Source organism: Anastrepha obliqua, chromosome 3 (genome assembly GCF_027943255.1).
Source record: "Anastrepha obliqua isolate idAnaObli1 chromosome 3, idAnaObli1_1.0, whole genome shotgun sequence".
Lineage (NCBI taxonomy): Eukaryota > Metazoa > Arthropoda > Insecta > Diptera > Tephritidae > Anastrepha > Anastrepha obliqua.
This window is the reverse complement of record NC_072894.1, coordinates 102,466,180-102,487,118: the sequence shown is the minus strand read 5'-3', so window position 1 is coordinate 102,487,118 and position 20,939 is coordinate 102,466,180. Positions and strand designations below refer to the sequence as shown.

The 20,939-nt window shown below is 34.6% G+C and overlaps 1 protein-coding gene across 1 annotated transcript in view; it reads left to right on the top strand.

Moving 5' to 3' along the window:
* Positions 1–12,681: 12,681 nt before the first annotated feature.
* The window catches only part of LOC129241013 (membrane-bound alkaline phosphatase), a 32,689-nt gene continuing 24,431 nt past the window's right edge, over positions 12,682–20,939 (top strand). The window contains exon 1 of the mRNA XM_054877133.1: positions 12,682–12,716. Within this exon, the coding sequence (XP_054733108.1) occupies positions 12,692–12,716 (25 nt within the window). The 5' untranslated portion in view covers positions 12,682–12,691. The remainder of the gene's footprint in view (positions 12,717–20,939) is intronic.

The following is a 20,939-nucleotide window of genomic DNA, read 5'->3' as shown; positions in this document are numbered from 1 at the left end:
GCATTTTATTTTATTTAGTTGTAATTTTTTTCTATTCATTTTATTTCGGTTTATTTATTTAATTTTTCCTTAACTAATATAACTTTCTGTCTTATTTTATTTTATTTATGTTTTGTGATTTATTTTCCATTTCATTCATTTTATTTTGCTGAATTTAATATCTTTTCGTTAAATGTTTTTTTCTTCTTATTTTAGCCCATTTTATTTATGATTTATTATTTCATATAATATTAATTTTTATTTTTTTTTATTTCATCTCATTATGTAATTATGTAAAATAGTAAACAAATATTTTCAATTTAACTAATTTTTGTTGCTGCATTTTGTTAAATTTCTTTTTAATTAACTAATTTCTTATTTAACTTATTAACTTATTTTATTTCACATTATTTTTGTTTTATTTTATTCCTTAAAAATTGAAATTAATTTTGTTTCTTTTCTATTTTATTTTAATTTGGTTAATTTGCATCATTTTCGCTTAACTAATTTAAATTTTACTTTATTTTATTTATGTTTTGTGATTTATTTTATATTTCATTTATTTTATTTTGCTTAATTTGCTTAATTTAATCTCCTTTCGTTAAATATTATTTTTATTTAAATTGTTTTTCTTAACTTATTCTTATTTTAGCCTCATAAATAAATATTTCATTTAAAATTAATTTTGTTTTGCTTTATTTCATTTGATTTCGTCCCATTATTTTATATATATTTTTTTAGTAGTAAACATATTTTTAATTTAATTGATTTGTTTTTGATTAGTGCATTTTAATTTCATTCAATTATTTTGTTACATTCTTCATATTATATTATTAAATTGACTATTTTCTTTTTTGGTGTTATTTTATTTTAAATTTTTTTTTTTTCTTTCATTCCATAAAATTTTAAATTAATTTTACTCCATTTCCATTTTATTTTATTCCATAAAAAATTAAATTAACTTTCCTGCATTTTTATATTTCCTAAAAATTTAAACTATTTTTGTTTCATTTTTATTTCGTTTTATTCAATAAAACCTTAAATTAATTTTCTTTAATTTTGGTTTTTTATTATACTCCCTAAAAATCTAAATTAATTTTTCCTCATTTTTATTTTTAATTTTATTCTAACAAAATTTAAATTAATTTTGTTTAATTTTTATTTTTTATTTCATTCCCTAAAAATTTAAATAAATTTTCCTTATTTTTATTTATTATTTTAATCTCTAAAAATCTGAATTAATTTTTCTTCAATTTTATTTTTTATTTTATTCCAATAAATTTTAAATTAATTTTGCTTAATTTTTATTTATTATTGTAATCCCTAAAAATCTACATTAATTTTTCTTCAATTTTATTTTTTATTTTACTCCAAAAAAAATTTAAGTTGATTTTGCTACATTTTTATTTTTTATTTTATTCTAAAAAAATTAAGTTAATTTGCTTCTTCTTCTTCTAAATTGACGCGATAATCGCTTACGCGATTTTGGCCGAGCTCAACAAAGCGCGCCAGTCGTTTGTTTCTCGTGCTAACCGGTGCCAATTGGACACACCAAGTGAAGCCAAGTCCTTCTCCACCTGATCTTTCCAACGCAGAGGAGGCCGCCCTCTTCCTCTGCTACCACCAGCTGGTACCGCATCGAATACTTTCAAAGCCGAAGCGTTTGTATCCATTCGGACGACATGACCCAGCCAACGAAGCCGCTGGATCTTTATTCGTCGTAAAGCTCATACAGCTCATCGTTAATTTGTTTCATTTTTATTTTATTTTATTCCCTAAAAATTTAAGTTAATTGGGTTTCATTTTTATTTTATTTTATTCCATAAAAATTCAAATTATTTTTAATTTTTTATTTTATTCCCTAGAAATGTAAATTAATTTTGTTTCTTTTTTAATTTATTTTACTCCTTACAAATTGAAATTAATTTTGCTTCATTTTATTTTGCCCTAAAAAAATTAATTAATTTTTCATCATTTTTATTTTATTCCATAAAAGTTTAAATTAAATTTGTATTTTTGTATTTATTTTATTCCCTAAAAATCTCAATTAATTTTTCTTAATTTTTATTTTTTATTTTACTCCAGAAAAGATTTAAATTCTTTTTTATTTTATTTCACCATAATTATAATAATTAATTTTATTTTTCGTCTATGATTTTATATTTTTCAAATTTTTGTTTTTGAAAACTTTTTTTGTTTTGATGCCTGTAAATATGTATTCATGTACCTACATATCCACAAACATACTTTGATTGTGTGCTCTAACATACATTCATGCGGACATACATAGTTATTTTCATATACTTTATATATATTTCCATGTAATTTCTTTTCCGCTCCAATCGTCTGCTATTTTCTATTTTCCATTCTCTAATTCTGCTATTTTACCTCAACATCGGAAAATTGTAAACAAAACCCCTCTATCGTCACTTCAGTCTTTAAATTGCGATCAAAGCGTGTGCGCATGCGTGCGCGCACTTTTCAAAAACCAGTTTTTCAATGATTTCGGCATTTTATTACACTCAAAGTGAAGCTCAACCTTACACAAAGAAGAAAATATCAAACGGGCAGCCAATCATGCGGTCTGCTACCACAAAATTTAATACCAAAAAAAAGTGCCGAAAAGTATTTATAATTACGAATTGTAAATCAAATAATCATCATTCACCACTGAAAGCCACACTTTTCCACAATTTCATAGCAAAATCTTTCACTTTTCACAAATTCCTTCAGCACACATGAAGGCAAATTGTTTTTGTCTGCGCTGCCACACACCGCAACACAAAGTACATTTGGTACTCCGTTTAGCCCTTTATGTATCTCAGTATTTTGGCTTTTTCGCGCTTCGCCATTCACTCCGTCTTAACGCGTTCACGTTGCGCTCACTCTCGCGAATCCGCTGCGACTGAGTATCTTTGCCTTCATTTCGGCGGCCCAATGCGCTAATTGTGGTTCGTTCTGTCTGCTGATCGCACCGCCAACACCGTCTCAATTTCGTCTTTAGGTGTCTCTCAAGTCTTGCCGCCGGTCCATGCACAGGTAGCGAAAAAATCGTAACGTGCACTCACTGCAGACTTATTTTATTTGGTTTTTGTATCTGCTTTATTATTTGTACTCATTGCTGGTAAGATTTTAGTTAGTTGGTTTTTGTTGTTTATTTGGTGATTATTTTTTTTTTACCTGTATGATCGGCAGAGTGTTGAGATCAATTGAAATTGTTGTGGAAAATATAGTATACTTTTAGGCGTGATCAAGGAATGGTAGTACGCAACAAGATCAGCGCAGTGAATAGTGAATAGAATTTTGCGGTTAATGCCATTCTCTGGTAGATATATTTTTTTGCATAATCATAATGCGGCGACGTTTGGAAGCTCCAAATTGTCAGAGGTAACTAAATCGGCACACTTGTGGGCCTTATAGATCGAGTTATTGTTTATTACAGTGAAAATTGCGTGCAAAATCAGTTCAGGAAAGACAAGTATTTAGAGAACATTGAAACAGAAATTTGTTGCTGTTTTGGCAACCGACCTCGACGAGCGGCGCACACTGGGGATTTTGCGGGAAAAAGTCAAATTTGCAACATACCACCTACGCAATGTTTAATGGTATTTCTAAATTCCAGAATAGAACCAACAATAAAATCAAAAAGAATTACTAAACTCCGACTTACAGTTTTTTTTTATAGATATGTCAAAAGTATAATTTTTTTATAGTATTGAACTGACCAAGAAAAAACTTCAAAGCCCAAGGTGGTTTTTTTTTCTTTTTCCTTGAGCCGACTTCCAATTTTTTATTTTTCATTTAGGGTACGATATTTTTATATATTTTAGCCGAAAGAACAAAGGCTGTGAAGCATTTGATTATCTATTTATAATTAATTTTACGAAAAATCATATTCCTTCATATTCTTGGATCTGCAAGTTGAGCTACATTTACCTACGGTTAGAAACTAGTATCAACGTGTTTCTTAATAGCGTCTCTTTCAGTTTTAATCAATTGCAGGTGCCACCAGGCGCCACTGATTATTTTTTGGCAATGATAATAACTAAACGCTTTCTAGTGTGTGCATAATGATAACGAAACACTTTTAATTTTGTTTTGACATTTTGAGGGTAATTCAGAATTATGAACTTACATGTATCCTGTGCGTAAATATTTGCTGGCTTATATTAATAAAAAAAAAAAAAAAATTAAAATTTATGAATTTAAAAAAAAATTTTTTTTTTTTAATTTTTTTTAAAATAGTTTTTAGACATGCTCTTTTCATACACAAATATATACAACTTCGTTAGTAGTAAAAATGTAAGTATTTTTTGGGATGTATACTTTTTTCCGCATCTCTGTACAAAAATCCCCAGTGTGCGGCGCTTATGCCTGGCTATCGTTCGAATGATGTCAGTGTTAATATCTGTTGAGTATAAAAAATTCAGTTATTTTGAAATTGAAATGTTTTGAATTTCTGATTGTAAATGCGTTTAAATTTTGCATTTGGCAACGCGTTGAAATTTTGTTAAAATTATTAAGAAATTTAGGGCTAAAAAAATGTTTAATTTTTTTAATCCTCAAATTAGTTTTTTATTTATTTTATTCCTTAAATGCTGATGACTTTTTGTCTGTTAAGTCAAATTTTATTTTATTGAACTAAACATTTTATTTGTACCTCGCAAAACCCCTGCGTGCAAATAAGAAAATATTCGCACTGATTAGATTTGCTCGCAATTTAACGAATTTTCGCACATCACAGCACACCTTCACCCGCATATGTATGTATGTGTGAGTGTAAAAACATATATACCACCTCAATCACACAACTGCCTATGCGCCTGCATATCTGACTATTACCCCTACCACCCTAGTGCCCGTTGCGTCGTGTGTCGACAAATATTTATTTAGCCAAATATGAGTTGTTGTGCGTGGAGTGGTGACGTTGCGCTCGCTAAAAAGGAAAGTGCAAAGCTGCAAGCGACGAAGAAACGATAAAAATCAATTTAAATTCACTTTGCTGCTGATAATTTAAAGTGATTTTTGAAGGGGAATCTCACTGCAGCAACGCACTAGAAAATGAGATAAAGTTGACGTTGATTGTGGCGCCATTTTGATTTGTGTAATTTCGATGGTGTTTCTGTGCGTGTGGTTGTGTAAACGCTACACTAACTGCCTACAAATTGCTGATGGTGTCCTTTCTCATTAAGCTTATAAAACTTTGCTGGAACAGCACAGCCTTTACTTTGCTCCTGCCACGTCTTCCTCAACACCAACTCACTTGTGGCCTAACCTACTCAACGGCCTAAGCAAATACGAGTAATAGCTCAACACAAAGATCGCCATTCTCCCACGGCATTTTAGTCTTTAGAAAATATAAAACATTTCCTAAGCAAATATGACACAAAGTGAAGCAGAAGTAGAACTGTTAACTAAACGCCCGAACATCGTCTGTTGGCTGTTGGCTTTCAACGCCACATTTACTGTCGAGTTGAGTCGCCCTTAGCATCGACGCAAACGTTTTCTTACATCTACTGATAAAACACCAAAGAAAGTGTTGAGCGCAAATGAGTGCTAAGCCAAGCGTTCCGCCTACCCCTGAGTACTCCACCCGCGTCGTAGGAATAGTTTGAACGCTGAACATTAAATGTAAACTGAATGGCAAAGGAAAATGACTGAAAAAAAGGAATAAATCGTTGGCAAGCAAGTAATTTCGCTTGGCTGCCTGGCAAACTGGCGGCTGGTGGTGGGGTAGAGAAAATCATTTACTGTATAAAATGAGGTGACGCGCAGAGATTTTTATTTATGTTGTTGCTGATGGAATAGTTGTATGTTTCACTCGGTGTTTAATGAAAGTCGGCAAAGGTAAATACAACAACAGCGGTGGCTTAGTGACAGCAGCGATATTGTTGTTGAAAGGTAGCCATTAAAATTATGACTTCATACGAAGTAGGTTAGACAGCAGCAACAACAAGAACAAAAGTCTAAAAAAATAGTAACTGCAAGTGCAACTACCAGCATTTAATGCGTGGCTCTAACTATCGTCTAGATGTGTATGTGTGTATATGCATGTAGTCAATTTACGTAACTACAGTGGCAAGCCTAACTGAGTGCATTATACTTTTTTTTAAACATTTACAATGTTTTTTGAGTTAAAATTTTTTTGTAATTTTTTTGTTTTTACTTAAAATTTTTTTATTATTTAAAAAATTATGATTTTTTTTTACACTTACAATGTTTTTTTGTTTTTATTTAAAAAAAATGTTCTTATTTAAAAAATGATAATTTTTTTTAACATTTGCAAAGTTTTTTATATTAAGTTAAAATTTGTTTATAATTTTTTGGTTTTATTTAAAAAAATTTTCCTATTTAATAAATGATGATTTTTTTAAATTTACATTGTTTTTTGAGTTAACATGTTCTTGTAATATTTTTATTTTTATTTAAAATTTTTTTTTTATTTAAAAAATGATGAGTTTGTTTATAATTTACAATGTTTTTTGAGTTAACATGTTTTTGTAATTTTTTGTTTTTATTAAGAAAAAAATTATGGTTTTTTTAACATTTACAATGTTTTTTGAGTTAAAATTTTTTTTATTTAAAATATGTTGATTTTTTTTGACACTTACAATGTTTTTTGAGTTAAAATTTTTTTGTAATTTTTTTATTTTTATTTAAATTTTTTTATTTAAAAAATGATGTTTTTTAACATTTGCATCGTTTCTTGAGTTAAAATTTTTTTGTAATTTTTTTTGTAATTTTTTTTGTAATTTTTTTTGTAATTTTTTTTTTGTATTAAAAAATGATGATTTTTTTTAACATATACAATGTTTTCTGAGTTATTTTTTTATATTATTTATTATATTATTTATTATATAATTTTTTTATTTATTAAATGGAGTTAAAAAAAAACAAAAAAAAAAAAGAGTAATTCTTTTATCAAAGCGCACATAATCTCGCTGAGATAATCAGAGCCCAATAACTCCAGTGCTACCCAACGGCAACATCAGTGACTCGTTCACCACCAATGCAGGCGTAAGGCAAGGTTGTCCTCTGTCGCCCCTTCTCTCCGCCATCGTCCTAGAGGACGTTATGAGCCAATTTAGTTTGCAAAAAAAGGGATTGTATGGCGCCTCACCAGACATCTCGAGGACCTGGACTTCGCCGCTGGCATCCGCCTCCTCTCTCACAAACTCACTGACATGCAAGCGAAAGCGGGCAGACTAGTCGCGCCGGCACGCACTGTCGGACTGGAGGTCAACATCGCCAAGATGAAGGCTGTGGAGTCAACCACAATAAAGCAAGACATATGGGTAAGTGACGGATGCTCGGTGGAATTTATCGAAATCTTCGGCTACCTCGGCTGCACTACCACGACAGCGGAGCAGATGAAGATGTCAACTGCAGGCTAAAGAAAGCAAGGGCGACTTTCGGGCGAATGCATACAGTTTGGGCGAGTTCGCAAATCTCCAGGTGGTCTAAATAGCGAATATTCAGCTCATGTGTGAAGTCAGTATTTTTGTACGGAAGTGAAACATGGCTGGTCTCTAACACCATCACACAGATACTACAATCTTTCGTCGACAAATGCCTTCACATCATCTGGAGAATATTCTGGCCGAACACCATCAGCAACGACGCGCTGTGGAGATCAACGAAAGAGGAGCCCACACATTGAAAAAACCACCAGATAGCTCCACGAGAATGGCACTGGACTGGAAACTATAGGGCACCAGAGGTCGCGGTCGGCCAAATATTACTTGGAGGAGGTCGATGTTGCGCGAGCTAGTAGAGGCGTAAATTACATGGGATGGCGCACAAACATCAGCCCAGAACCGTGTACGATGGCAGAGTCTTCTCAAGGCCCTATGCTCCCGAGCGGAATGAATAATGATGTAAAAAAGATCAAAGCCTTATAACTTTTAAACTTTATATAAAATTTAGAAAAATTGAAAAAATTCTCATCTAAATTTAAAATTTTTTAATCTGATAAAAAAAAACAGAAAAACTTCGAGTATGCAGTTTTATGGACAATTAAATTTTAGTTCAATAAAGTTTTTAATAATTTTTTTGGTAAAAGCTCCGGATGTTTTTTTACTTCACAGGCGCAAATTTATAAAAACTTAAGTTGATATTTTTATTATTTTTTTGTGTAAATGGGCTTGCGGATTTTCTTAAACAAAAGCTTAGTCTTTAAAGTGCAAAAAGGTGTAAGAAAAAAATATTCAAAATCCAAGTACATTTTTGGCCGCTCAAAACTTGCACTTATTTTATATTACTAAAATTTCATGAGCCATGTTAATGCGCACTCAAAAATTTTATACAGATTCATATTAAAACGCTGAAAATTGAGGTGGAAAGTTGTGGAATTTTTTTTAATTTTGCATATATACATTTTCAAAGTTTATTTTACATTCCTTACCAAAGACACAAAAAACTAATATGAAATTTACGAATTTTTGAATGTTCAATTTAATTGTTTTGGTTAAAAAAAATTTAAAAAATTTAAAAAAAGTTAGAAATTGTATTGTTTTGATTAAAACAAAATTAAAAAAAATGAAAAGAAATTTTAAAAATTGTGAAGTTCAATTTATATTGCTTTAGTTAAAAAACAAAAAATTAAAAAAAAAAAAAATTGAATGTTCAATTTAATTGTTTTGGTATAAAAAAAAAATTAGAAAATTAAAAAAAATGTTGAAAGTTCAATTTATATTGTTTTGATTAAAAAAAAATTTTAGAAACTTTGAACGTTCAATTTAATTGATTTAGTAAAAAAAATTTAGAACATTTAAAAAAAGTTCAATTTATATTGCTTTGGTTAAAAAAAATAGAAAATTAAAAAAGAAAATTTAAAAGTCTGAAAACTCTATTTATATTGTTTTGATTAAAAAGAAATTAAAAAAAAATTTTAAAAACTTTAAAGTTCAATTTTTATGATTTTAGTTAAAAAAGAAAAAATAAAAAAAAAGTAAAAAAGTCTTAAAATATTGGTTCAAAATAAATAAAACAAATTATATTTTTTTGCAAGATCAATTTATACTGTTTTGGTTGAAAAAAGCCATATGCGCTCTGTTATGCTCGCCACTGTACATACATACAAACGTACATACCTACTTTATACATCTGAACTAAACATCGCCTCTTCCTTTTTTTCCAAACATCCAACATGTTTAGCACCTTTGCTTTTTGTTTTTTCTGTTTTGCTGTTGGCAAATAAAAAATATGAACTCTCCCACAAAAGCAAAACGTTGTTGACAGTCATTGAATCAAGATGAAAGTGCAATTGGTTTTTTCACTATTTACCAGTTATATTTTTCGCTTTCTTTTCCTTGTCACTTTTCATTTTCATGTCGCTGGCTTACACACATAATCAACACTGACACAAGCAAAGCTGTTAAGCGCGTTTAGTGATGTTGCGATGTCCTTAGAAATGTGTGTGTGTGAGAATGTGTGGTTGTGAAGTTACAAATACATACATAGGTACAAGCAACTTTTTTATATATCAATCATAAATGTATGAACGTAACTGGGAATGAGCTTTTTTCAAAGCCCAATGCAAAGTATTTGGTGGGAGTTTTAAAACTAAACAAATCATTAATTTTGTGTCACAAGCCAAGCGAGTGAGTTTTTTTTAATTTCAAATAGGCAGTTCTTCTTAGAAAACTGATTGCAACAAAAAATATTATCAAACTAGGTTTTTGAAGAGAGATGAATTGATAACTTCTTCAACACTTTTTCTAATTCTTCTTCTTCTACCTCACCATGGTCCCTTATTTAAGGTCAGCCCTCCTTGTACGTAATCTCTAGGTTACACAGTTCAGGATTGTCCCTTCGTTGACATACATATCATTTTTATTGGTATTTAGCCGGGATTTGAAAGGTCTGCCACGTCCAATTGATAGAAGTGGCTGAGTTACCAATTTCTTGATGCATGCCGAGATATTTGAAGTTCTCAGCTGTTGCTACCACTTCGGTACCAATATAAAATTTTGGAATTTAGTCACTATACTTAAATGCGAAGGGGACGTTCATTTTGTAAAGCATCCGTATTCTCAGATAACATCATGAAAATTAGGGGCCTGAGAGCCGAGCCCTGAAAACCTTTAAAAAAACACTATCTGGAGTTTAAAATTTTGTATAAATACTGGAGATGCACTGAGATTTATCTGGATCACGGATTAATACATTATAAGGAGGTCGGCTGCGATTTTCAACGCTGATATTGAACCGACGAACCATTGATACGAAAGAAAATCCACAATCTTTGAGCGAGGTTAGGTTAGGCTCCACTTGGAAAAAATTTAAAATTTGTCCGTTGTGATACCAAACAGGGGGATTAGATTAGATTCGATTAGATTTGTGGCGTATTGGAAAAGTTCAAGCACTCAGTCACGAGACCATTGTACTACACCCGGATAGATTTCAGTAGAAAGAATAGAGAGATAGGAAAGATAAAATGATGGTGGTAAGACATAAAAATTAGTTTGCGGTCACTCTTCCACAAATCTCTTGGATTCATTGATGAATCTTAAGAGATCCGGAAGAGAAAGAGTATGAACTTTATCTATACCCATATACCGCAACCCAATATCCTAAGTCTGATTCTGGAAAACGCCGGACAGCTACAGAGAAAATGCTCTGCAGTGTCATCATCCTTAAGACAGGATAGACATATCGGGCTGTTGACGACCCCCCAGAGCAGCCATATGCTGACCACAGGCGTCGCAAACAGGGAGAGGGGAGGGGAAAAGGAGAGGGAAAGGAACCAGATAGGTGAAAGAAGAGGAAGAAGGAGCTCGGGATTAGAGGATAACGAGCAACAGTGGTGATTTACGTTTGTATTAATAACTTCAAGCTACTGATGAATTTCACTAGATGTGTGATATTTAAACCCATAATATCCGTAAGTGAGACCCCAGATGTCTAAACCTTTGCCCAACGAGAGCAGTGCAGCTGCAGTTTCTGCAGAAAGAACTTGAAGCAATCCGAAGCCTCACCGCATGGACACCTAACGGACAAAGTTCGGTAAGAATACCTACCAAATTTGAGAGCTGCGGCTTTTTTAGTCTTAGAAGTTCCTTCGATTGCCCCCAATCTACTCGTGGCCAGAAATATCTCGCGACTTTGCGCTAGCCCAGCGCTCGTTGAGTTGGCGCGAGGCTCATCTTTCTAGGAGCAGCCACAGGTTCTTAAGGGAAACCCAAACCTTTCTTTTGCGATGAAACCGTCTCCAGGGTCACGCAGCGAAGCCCCATAACCTTGCAAATTTTCTTCCACAGTTCAATTTCATGAGACACTTCAGTTATCAAAAAAAGGTAACTGGCCTCAAATGGCAAGAAAAATACGCTTCAGTTCTTTCAAAAAAAAAAAAAAAAAACAAAGTGAAGATTCAGAGCAAGTTCAGAGTTCAGTCCAGTCATCAGAGCAGAGTAAGCTTGCTTAGTGGTAGCCATTGAAAGAAAATTATGCGTTCTGGAATGAAAAGGAAACCATAAGAACTTTTTATGCCTTAGGTGCTAGTTTAAGATAGAACGTTGATCTCTGAGCATATAAATGACGAATAAAGTTAAATAAATATTTGGAAAGCGCGGGTATATCTTCAACAGTTTTCCACGATATTGACACTGAACTCTGTTACATCTCACCACGAGACAAGATCCATGGTGCCAATAAACGCTGGAAGGGACCTTAAAACACAAAGTGACTTTGGACTTTTTCACTACCAGAATATGGGAAGCATTCGGGCCGCAATTTAGTTAAGAATATGCAAGAGTAACCCCTCTTAATTTTTCTCCAAATTCTGCCCAATATAAGACCTTATACGAATCTGCCCCCATTTTTCCAGCGGGCCGCACTCACACCACTTACAAGAAAAGCTGTTTGGTGTAAGCATCCATACGCATATGCATATCTAAATCTCATGCCTCATTTCCGCACTTTGTAATACTTGCGGTTAATGAAATGTCAACGTCCACATATCAACGATTGTGCAACTACGATATTGTCAAATTTGACGCAATGATGGATGACTGGGTGATTCTGCCTACTAAACACTTGCAATATTGGTTATCGCTATTTGAGGGTTGCATGTAATGAAATACTACAAAGAAATAATAATCCGCGAAGTAGTTGATGAACATTTTGAAAACCTGCGTACAGTGAACTTTAGATATTTGGCACAAAGCAAATACAGCAAATTTTTTTTAAAGCAGATGGAATGTGGAAATAGCTTACATTTCTTTGTTGTTAATCTAAGAAGAAGCAATTCAGTGCGCAGTTAATATGTCTTCATGCACTGAGTCAGAGTTTTTAGTTTAATAATTTCTGGTGGTGAGATTTGGACAAGGTAAAGAATGAAAAGAAACAGGTTAGAACAGGCAGTGTTGCCAACATCAAATCTCATATTTCGATTGCCAATAAATATCTTTCATACTCATTTTTTTTTACATATCATTCAAATAGTTTGGGAAAAATGAATTTCGTACGCTCATTGAACACAATTTTTTGTTTAGAAAAACCATTGAAAATCAAATCAAATGTAAGCTAGGAAAGGAAGTAAATATTATGGAAATTCTTTACCATCGATTGAAGTCATACATGATTGCTTGAATTTTAGCGCGGTCATACCAGCCCAATTCACGTCGAGTGTTCTTGTCACGCAATTGAGATTATCACACCAGAAATCGAGGATAAAATCCTTGATCGTATATTAAACGATCAGCGAGTGAAAATGAACGAAATTGATTGGCACAGGGGTATGTGAATTCTATAAATATTTGGAATATCATAAAAGTTTTAGCGATATAAAACCTACATCCAATATCGTTTCTGTTTCTGTTTAGTAACTATACCACTTTAGAGTTGTCTAATCTCCCATCGGGCGCGTCCTTGGTGGTGGATAGGGAAGCCCTGACATCATAATAGTCGCCTTCCCAGCTGGGTTAGGTTCCAACACTCGTGTGATGACTCATTGTTTGCATAGAATCAGGGTGCCGTCCGCGAACTGTCTAGGGAGGAGTCCCGAACAAAAACCGAGAAGCTAATGGAAAACGATGGATTAATTACTCCAGGTGGAACCCACACAAGTGGCAATCCACCCGTTTCGGCGGCAGTGGCATGGATTCTGGAGGGCTCTACCGTTACCCAAGTATCTTAGCTCTATGAGCGAGAGCGCATCCTGGAGGAGACGGGGGTTGCTATCGTCGGAGACGAAAAAACGTTTCCCGATTTCGGAAGCCGAAAGAAGCCGGGAAATCGAACAGTGTGGCAAGAAGGGAAAGGAGAAAGCGGCGGGCAAGGCTCTGTCGGCCCTTCTGCGTCTGTGTCTTCCAAAAGACCTCGATCGGCGGAAGTCACACCAACAGAAGCCAACGGGTCCTCGGTGGACACTGGCGCTCCCAAACTGTCTCGCTCTAGGCGTAAGCGGAGGAAGACGGTGACTGAAAGCAGCACACCTCCCTGCCCTGAGGCTGATGCTGATATCCGCGTCACGACCTCTCAAGATACGAGCGTAATATCGGCGGCTATCAATGTGGCGGGCGATGGTTCTGCTGAGCTGCGGTCTAACAGCCGCCTGGACAACGAGTACAACCCAGCTGTCTGCCCAGCGAAAATTTCGTCGGTGAAGGAAATTGAAACATTTATAAATATCTGAATTATGGTAAAAGACTCTACTTTTTGAGTTTCAAAGCTTCACAGGCACCTATTAAGTTTTACGCCAACACCAAGTTTCTAGTTGCAGCTTTTTTTGTAATTTTTTTCAATTTTGCCTTTTTCTGGTGCCTTCAACATAGTGCCTTCTGCGGGAACTTTTGAACAATCTTTCATAGCTGGAATCCAAAGTCAAATTCTGGCGAAAACTCATCACTTCTGATTAGGCTCATTTTCATCTTGAGTGCAGTGATGCCAAAAGGAATTGTAGTCTTGGGGTCGCGTGAAATTTTTGAGAAGCCATGTGGAGGCCGTAGCAGAATGGGTTGGTGCGTGACCACCATTCGGAAGTGCCTTGATTCGAATCCCATTTTTATCTAAAAGGGAGGCAATGGCAAACTTTCGAGTGTATTTTTGCCCTTCGAGTGTATTTCTGCCATGAAAAAGTTCCTCAGAAACAACCATCTACCGTTCGGAGTCGGGTTAAAACTGTAGGTTCCTCCCATTGTGGAACAACATTAACCTTCCGATGTTCATATGGGTCTGGCCAGACCCATTCGATCTTTAAATGTATGTAGATCTTTTATTTTTAATATCTGAGGCTTCTTAGTCCATGACTTCCTAAAATGTAGTGTGCTAAACACAATGAAGTAGCAAAATTAAGATTTTTGCTATATTTGTTGTAAAAATAATAACTTTAAACTAATTTCGTTAATTAAGCTCACATGGGTCTGTGCAGACCCATATAAGCTTCTCATGTAAATTGGTTAACCGTTAGGTGTAAACAACTAAACTGTTAGCGGAGGCAGCGACAGAGATAATTTTTTAGTTGACATTTGACAATTAAAGTGAATACGTGTTTTTTAATTAGTGGGAAGTATTTTTTTTTAATAAAATGGAACAAGTAAATATGGATGAAGTTGATGTGATGACGCATTTACTTCGTAAGCTAAGTGCAGCAAATGTGAGTCCGGAAGAACGTCAGCGACTTCAGGCACAAATTGAAGAAATTATGGGACAGGAGTCCGATCCATTTGAAACAAGTGGCGACGTGGAAGATGATGAATATTTTCCAGATGAAGATGACTTCGGTGAAGCATCAGATATAGAACAGGAAATCGAGTTAGAGGCTGTTCTGGATGCAAACCATGATGATATTGAGAATTTGTATAGAGAACCTACGCCCTTCAGGCTTCAACCACAATGGAATCATGCAGCACATCTATTACCCAGGGCCTTATATACAGGTCGAAAGATGGTAAGATGTGGAATTCAAATCCTCCACCACCTGGAAGGCCTCGTTGTCACAATGTTACAACTTTTACTCGTAAAGGGCCACTACGAGGAGCGTCACCGAGTCATAAAGCTCTTTTCAAGCTATTGCTGTCTCCTGTGACCTGGATTTGTGACTCTGTTTCAAACTACCCTTTGAAAGGTATAATTTATACCGGAAAACCACCAGGTGGCCAGCGAGAAACGAATTAAGGTGAACGGGTCGTCATGAAATTGATGGAAAATTATATGGAAAGCGGTAGGACTGTTTATGCTGACAATTTTTTTTCAACATACAACTTGGCAGAAATGTTGATGGATCGTAGACTGGCTTTCGTCGGTACCGTAAGAAAAAATAAGACCTTCATTCCGCATGAATTGCTTAACCCGAAGCGTGATGTTAAAAGCACTTTATTTTGTTATCACAATAATAATATCGCTCTGTGCTCGTATATGGCAAAGCCGAAAAAGCCAGTAATTATGTTATCCACTGCCCATTACCGTCAAAGCACCGATCCATTGAAAGGATTCAAGCCAGATCAAATTTTGGACTACAATAAATTTAAAGCGGGGGTAGATACAATGGATCAAATGTTGACTGGCTATTCATGCAAACGCTCGATAAACCGTTGGCCACTGGCAATGTTTTATAATATGCTTGATATTGCCGGTTTGGCCTTTTCATCATCTATGACGAGCTGAATCCGGCAAAGCAGAGTGATAAGAGGCGCTCATTTATCATAGAATTGGCACGGCAGCTAGTTATCCCACATATGACGAAACGGGCGACTAACCCATTAGTAGGAGGTTTGCTCATATAAGACAATCATCTTTTCAATATCAAGGTGAGTATGAATTATATACACACCTACATATATCTCCGCGTATAAAGATATGTGTATGCATGTATTCATATTTACTAATTTAAAATAAATAATTTCGCTACTTATAGGTACCGAAATCTTGTCCATCGACATCAGATGCAGCACAGCAACAATCATATGCTCAAGTTGCTTCAGCAGGGTCATCGTGCTGCTTCTTCTTCGAAAAAGCGACGTAAAACTCGTTATAACTGCAGCAAATGTAATCGTCCCATATGTCTTAATGAACATTCCATGCAAGTATATAGTTGTAAACCCAATTGCTCTTCGTAATTAATACTAATCCGTTCAAATAAATAAATAAAATTATTTTTAAAACCGTATTTCTTACATTATTTGTATGGGTCTGGCCAGACCCTTATGATGCACTTACCGCATCATAAGGCACCGAACATCGGAGGGTTAAGACGCACACAATGAAATTAAATTTTTACATTTTTCCATAAACATATTTTTTTTTATTTAAAAATCTGATGCAAAAATATAATCACTTTCCAATTTCAAATTTCCGCTGAAATATTCTTTAAAAAATATTAAGAATTATGTAGGTAAGCCAGATCGGGGTGAAATAATATCCAAAACTTGCATTATTTGGATTCCTTTTATAAAATTTCCAAACATTTCTATGCAGATCTTTGAAGTCCGAACTCTTCTATCATCTGAAATGATTTTTGATGTTGAAAAAAATATTTTTAAAAACTAATTTCAAATTCGGTTTTCGGTTTTTTCAAATCTGAAATCTTAAAATCGCAAATCGTGCCTTCAAAATTTCAATTAAAAAAAAACTTCCTCTGATAAAATTTCCAAACATTTTTATAAAGTCTACATAAGTCTTCTATCATCTGTGATGATTTTTTGTAAAAAATATTTTTAAAGACTAATTTAAAAACAATTTTGCATGGTTTTTTTTTTTTCAAATCTTAAATCTTAAAATCTTATATCTTGTCTTCAAAACTTCAAATAAGTGATCAACGCTTTTCACCTCCTTCTCGTGCCTGTGGCTGCAACAGAAATCGTAGGAGGATAATCGCATATGCTTCTCTGGTAAAGGGTGGTTAAATTTCAAGGGCCGATGTTGAATGCGAAGCACACCTAAGCAACAATTGAAGAGCTAAAGGATGAGATAATTCGGCACATTAACGGCAGAGAACCTCAATTATGCTTCAGCGTCATCGGAAACTTGGACCATCGGATGGAGGTGTGCCGCCGAGGCCGCGGCGGCTATTTGGCCGATATTTTGTTCCATACGTAATTGAGCCATACCAATATTATCATAATAAAGAGAAATGACAATAATTTTCAAAAAAAATTGTATTTTATTCAAAATCAATACCGACCACTGAAACTTAACCACCCTTCATTAACATTTTTTGAAAAAAAGTTTTTTTTTCGAACTTTTACAGTTATCTGTCCCCTTAAATAAAAGATTAAAAATAAGATACTGGGAGACAGAAACTGAAATTTATCAAGCATAGATGACATTTTTTGTCTAATTTCTAACTTTGATTTTAAACGAAAAAAAATGTACAACCATCGTCTTCGAAATCTGATTAACTTATCTAAGGCAAGCCTTTTTTTGTGCCTCACACATTTACATAACCATCGTGAGAGGCTTTAATAATCCATATACTCACTCGTGTGTAGATATATTTGTGTGTAACTAAATTTTCCCTCAGCATTAGATTCGTGTGCAAATGTCAAATGCACAACGTCAAATTGTGGTTGCTCTGAATTGGTGATGATTTTCGCATAAATTTTCGTCATTTCAATTTCATGCCAGCGCACACAACCCTTGCGTTGGGCATCAAAGTGTGTAGCTTTGGCGCAACAGGGTGGCATATTTATTTAGAAGCTACACCATGCATACAAGTGCACCTGATCATTGTATGTGCGTGTGAGAGATTCATCTACATATTTCTCATGCGCCTGTCTTCTTGATTTTTGCCAGTTCTTACCTCATTTTCAGCCGTTTCCGCTTCTGCAAATTTAGTTCAAATGTATGCATGAATATGCTCAAATACATCCATGCGGTCACACATGCATACATACCTACATACACACATACTCACATGTATATACTCTCATATGGCGCCGTGCATATATGGCATGAGTAGATATTCGGAAAACAAACTTTCCGCACGCTTCACTGGTCACTGCATCAATTTCCGCCTGTCACTTTGACGGCCACAAGCGCCTCTGCATGCCGCAGCAGCATCAATCCAACACTATAAGTGCTAAAAATCAAAATAACAATAACACAACAACAATAATGCGCAACAACAACCAGCGGCAGTTTAATAACTGCAAACAAAAATTCAAAAGCCACAGGCAAAGGCAAACAACAAATAAGGCGCAAAGTAAATAGTAAACATTGAGGCATGACATTTAATCAGTTTTGGGTATTAAAAAATGACAGTTGAGTAGCATAAATGGGAAATTTTGGAAATGACAAAAATCAGATATTCTCATTTAGAAATTTATTTCATTCACTTGCCCTTAAAGCGAAGGAAAATTTTCAAAAGCAGAGGAGAGTTTATGTGATATGCAGTGAAGCCTCCCTTGAGGAGACGCTCACCGTCAGTCAAGTTTTGTACGCCAAAAAGACGTAATCGCTCAAGAGAAGGTGATTTGTTTCGATACCTAGTATTTGAAATCTCTGTCTAGTAGAAGCGTCGGTTAGGTCAAAGTTTAAGGGAACTTCTAAGAATAAAAAAGCCGCAGCTCTCGAATTTTGTAGGTATTCTTACCGAACTTTGCCCATTAGATGTCCATGCGGTGAGGCTTGGAATTGCTTCAAGTCCTTTCTGTAGAAGCTGTGTGGAGAACGAGGTGTAGTCATCAGCACCTTCTTCTCAGCTGCCCTTGTCGGGGAAAGGTTTGAACATCTGCGGATATTGCGGGTTTAAATATCACACACCTGGTGGAATTCATAAGTAGCTGGAAGCGATTAAAACAAACGTAAATCGCTATTGTTGGTCGGCATCCTCTAATCCAAAGCTCCTTCTTCCTTTTCTTCCACCTATATGGTTCCTTCCCTTCTACTTTTCCCCTCCCCTCTCTCTATATGGTATCAAAACGGACAAATTTTGAATATTTGTCTACGTGGGCTCCCCGCAAGGGCAGCCATTTATCCTAATTTAACCCAACTTGAAGTCGAACGCAATCTTAAGATCCAGCCCAGTTCAATTCAATGATAATGACCTCAGCACAAGAAAGATTGCAAAACAAAAACTGGTTTCATACCTTTGCAATTCCATATTTCACTTTTGTATGCGCAATTTCGGTCCAGATTGAAACCGGAACACCAAATGCCTACCATCGCTATGGCTTCAGGTGGCTATTGATATTAGTAACAAGAAGTTTTGCGTACGTTTATCAAATACCAGTTAAATGCGAAATCAACCATTAAAGGCGTAATATAACTCGCTGTGGGCGGTAAATTTTGGCTACGAAGTATAAAGAGGCATGCAAAATGAACATTAACACACTTTTGGGAACGCAAAAACGTACCCGGAAGTGCCAGCTTCTGCATGAAAAGCCTTAATAAATGGAGGCGTGGAAAACACTTGGGAAGTGTTAAATTTGCGGTGGTTGAAATTTGTATAACAGCTCAGTATACATATCCTTTATTCGTCACCCTGCCAGAAATGCCCAGCGGCGTGCGATCTGCGTCGCATTGCATAAAAAATTTAAATTAACATTTTTGTACTTGATTCAATACCTTTTCCCATAAAAGGGCGTGAAAATCTTATATTCACTTGCATTTGCGTGTGGGGCAGAGGGGTTAAATACACACTTAAGGGTGCGACGACAGGTCACTTATATTATATGTAGACCGATGGACGGACAAACAGATCGATCAAAAACTGCCAAACTTCAACTCTGTGGTGGCTGCGAGCAATGATTATGATGGATTGTGTGATGAGTGCGTAGCTATGTATGTGTGTGTGTATGTATGTGTGCCTGTCTGCAGGTTGATGCGTGCAAAAATTACTTTCAAAACGGCTTGAGGGTTGGTTATTCCATTCAATATTCTATTCGTAGGCAAGCTTTTTTGCATTTTTATGGAGGTGGAGTTAAGCGCTGTCATGGGTGTGTGTGTGTCTACGCATTTCATGTGTTTAATGTTAAAAAGGCAGTTGAACCCTGTGGAACTGTCAAATATTTACCCGTCAAAATGTGTCGCATTGCAACTGACATACCATACTCTTTGGCTTTTATTAAAAGTGTTGCCGAAAAATTATGCAAATTATCATTTGTTCCATTTTTTTGTTGATTTCTATCAAAATTAGTTTTTGCTGTTCAGTGAATTGTTATGCCTGTAATTCATAGATGCTGGGTTGTGATATATTCTCCATATAACCGCCAAGTTATGATCTCCAATTATATTTGAGTGTGTTGTTGTAATGTAAATGGTTGTATAATACAAAGATTTTGGCGGCTGATTGCTGACTTTGACAGCGTGTAACACACGTGTTGCTTGATGAGATGCAGTGAAATGTCAAATTGCAAAGAGTTTCGAATATTTTTTTTATAACAAAATTATTGATACAGTAACATCTCGATTCATGTAAGCAAATAAAGTATGTACCTTCAAAGTCACGAGAGAGAGTTGAAAATTTTCAAAAAACACACACAGAAACAAATACTTCAAGATAGTTTCTGATTTTTTTTTGCTTTATAGCAAAATATTGTTACAGTAAGTCCTCGATTCATGTAATAGTACCTACGTTGTATCGTCCATTGAGTTGTTGCTTTGATAGAGAGTGGAAAAATTAAAAAAACACCAAAAATATATCTCAAGTAGTTTATAAAGTTAGCAAAAACTGAATGAGCTCAAATGGCTACAATTTTGTTTAAGTTTTTTTGTTTCTAATATAATTTTTTACTCTAAATTTATTGCCATCTGTGTTTTTTTTTAACAACAAGCAATTTTTATAATATCTCAATCTAAACAAAGGGGACTATTTCAGTTAAAGTCATATATCTCAGTAAATGTTTCTGGGATTCCTTTGAAATTTTAGCACAGCATGAAGGAAGTATTTTCCTTTAGAAGGAAGTACAAAAGCAAAATTCGACATTTGAAAAATAAATCCACAAAACTCATTTAAAGTTTTCTGAAATTTAATAAAAAAAATGCGTGTAGCGTAGTACACATAACAGAAGTGAAACTTT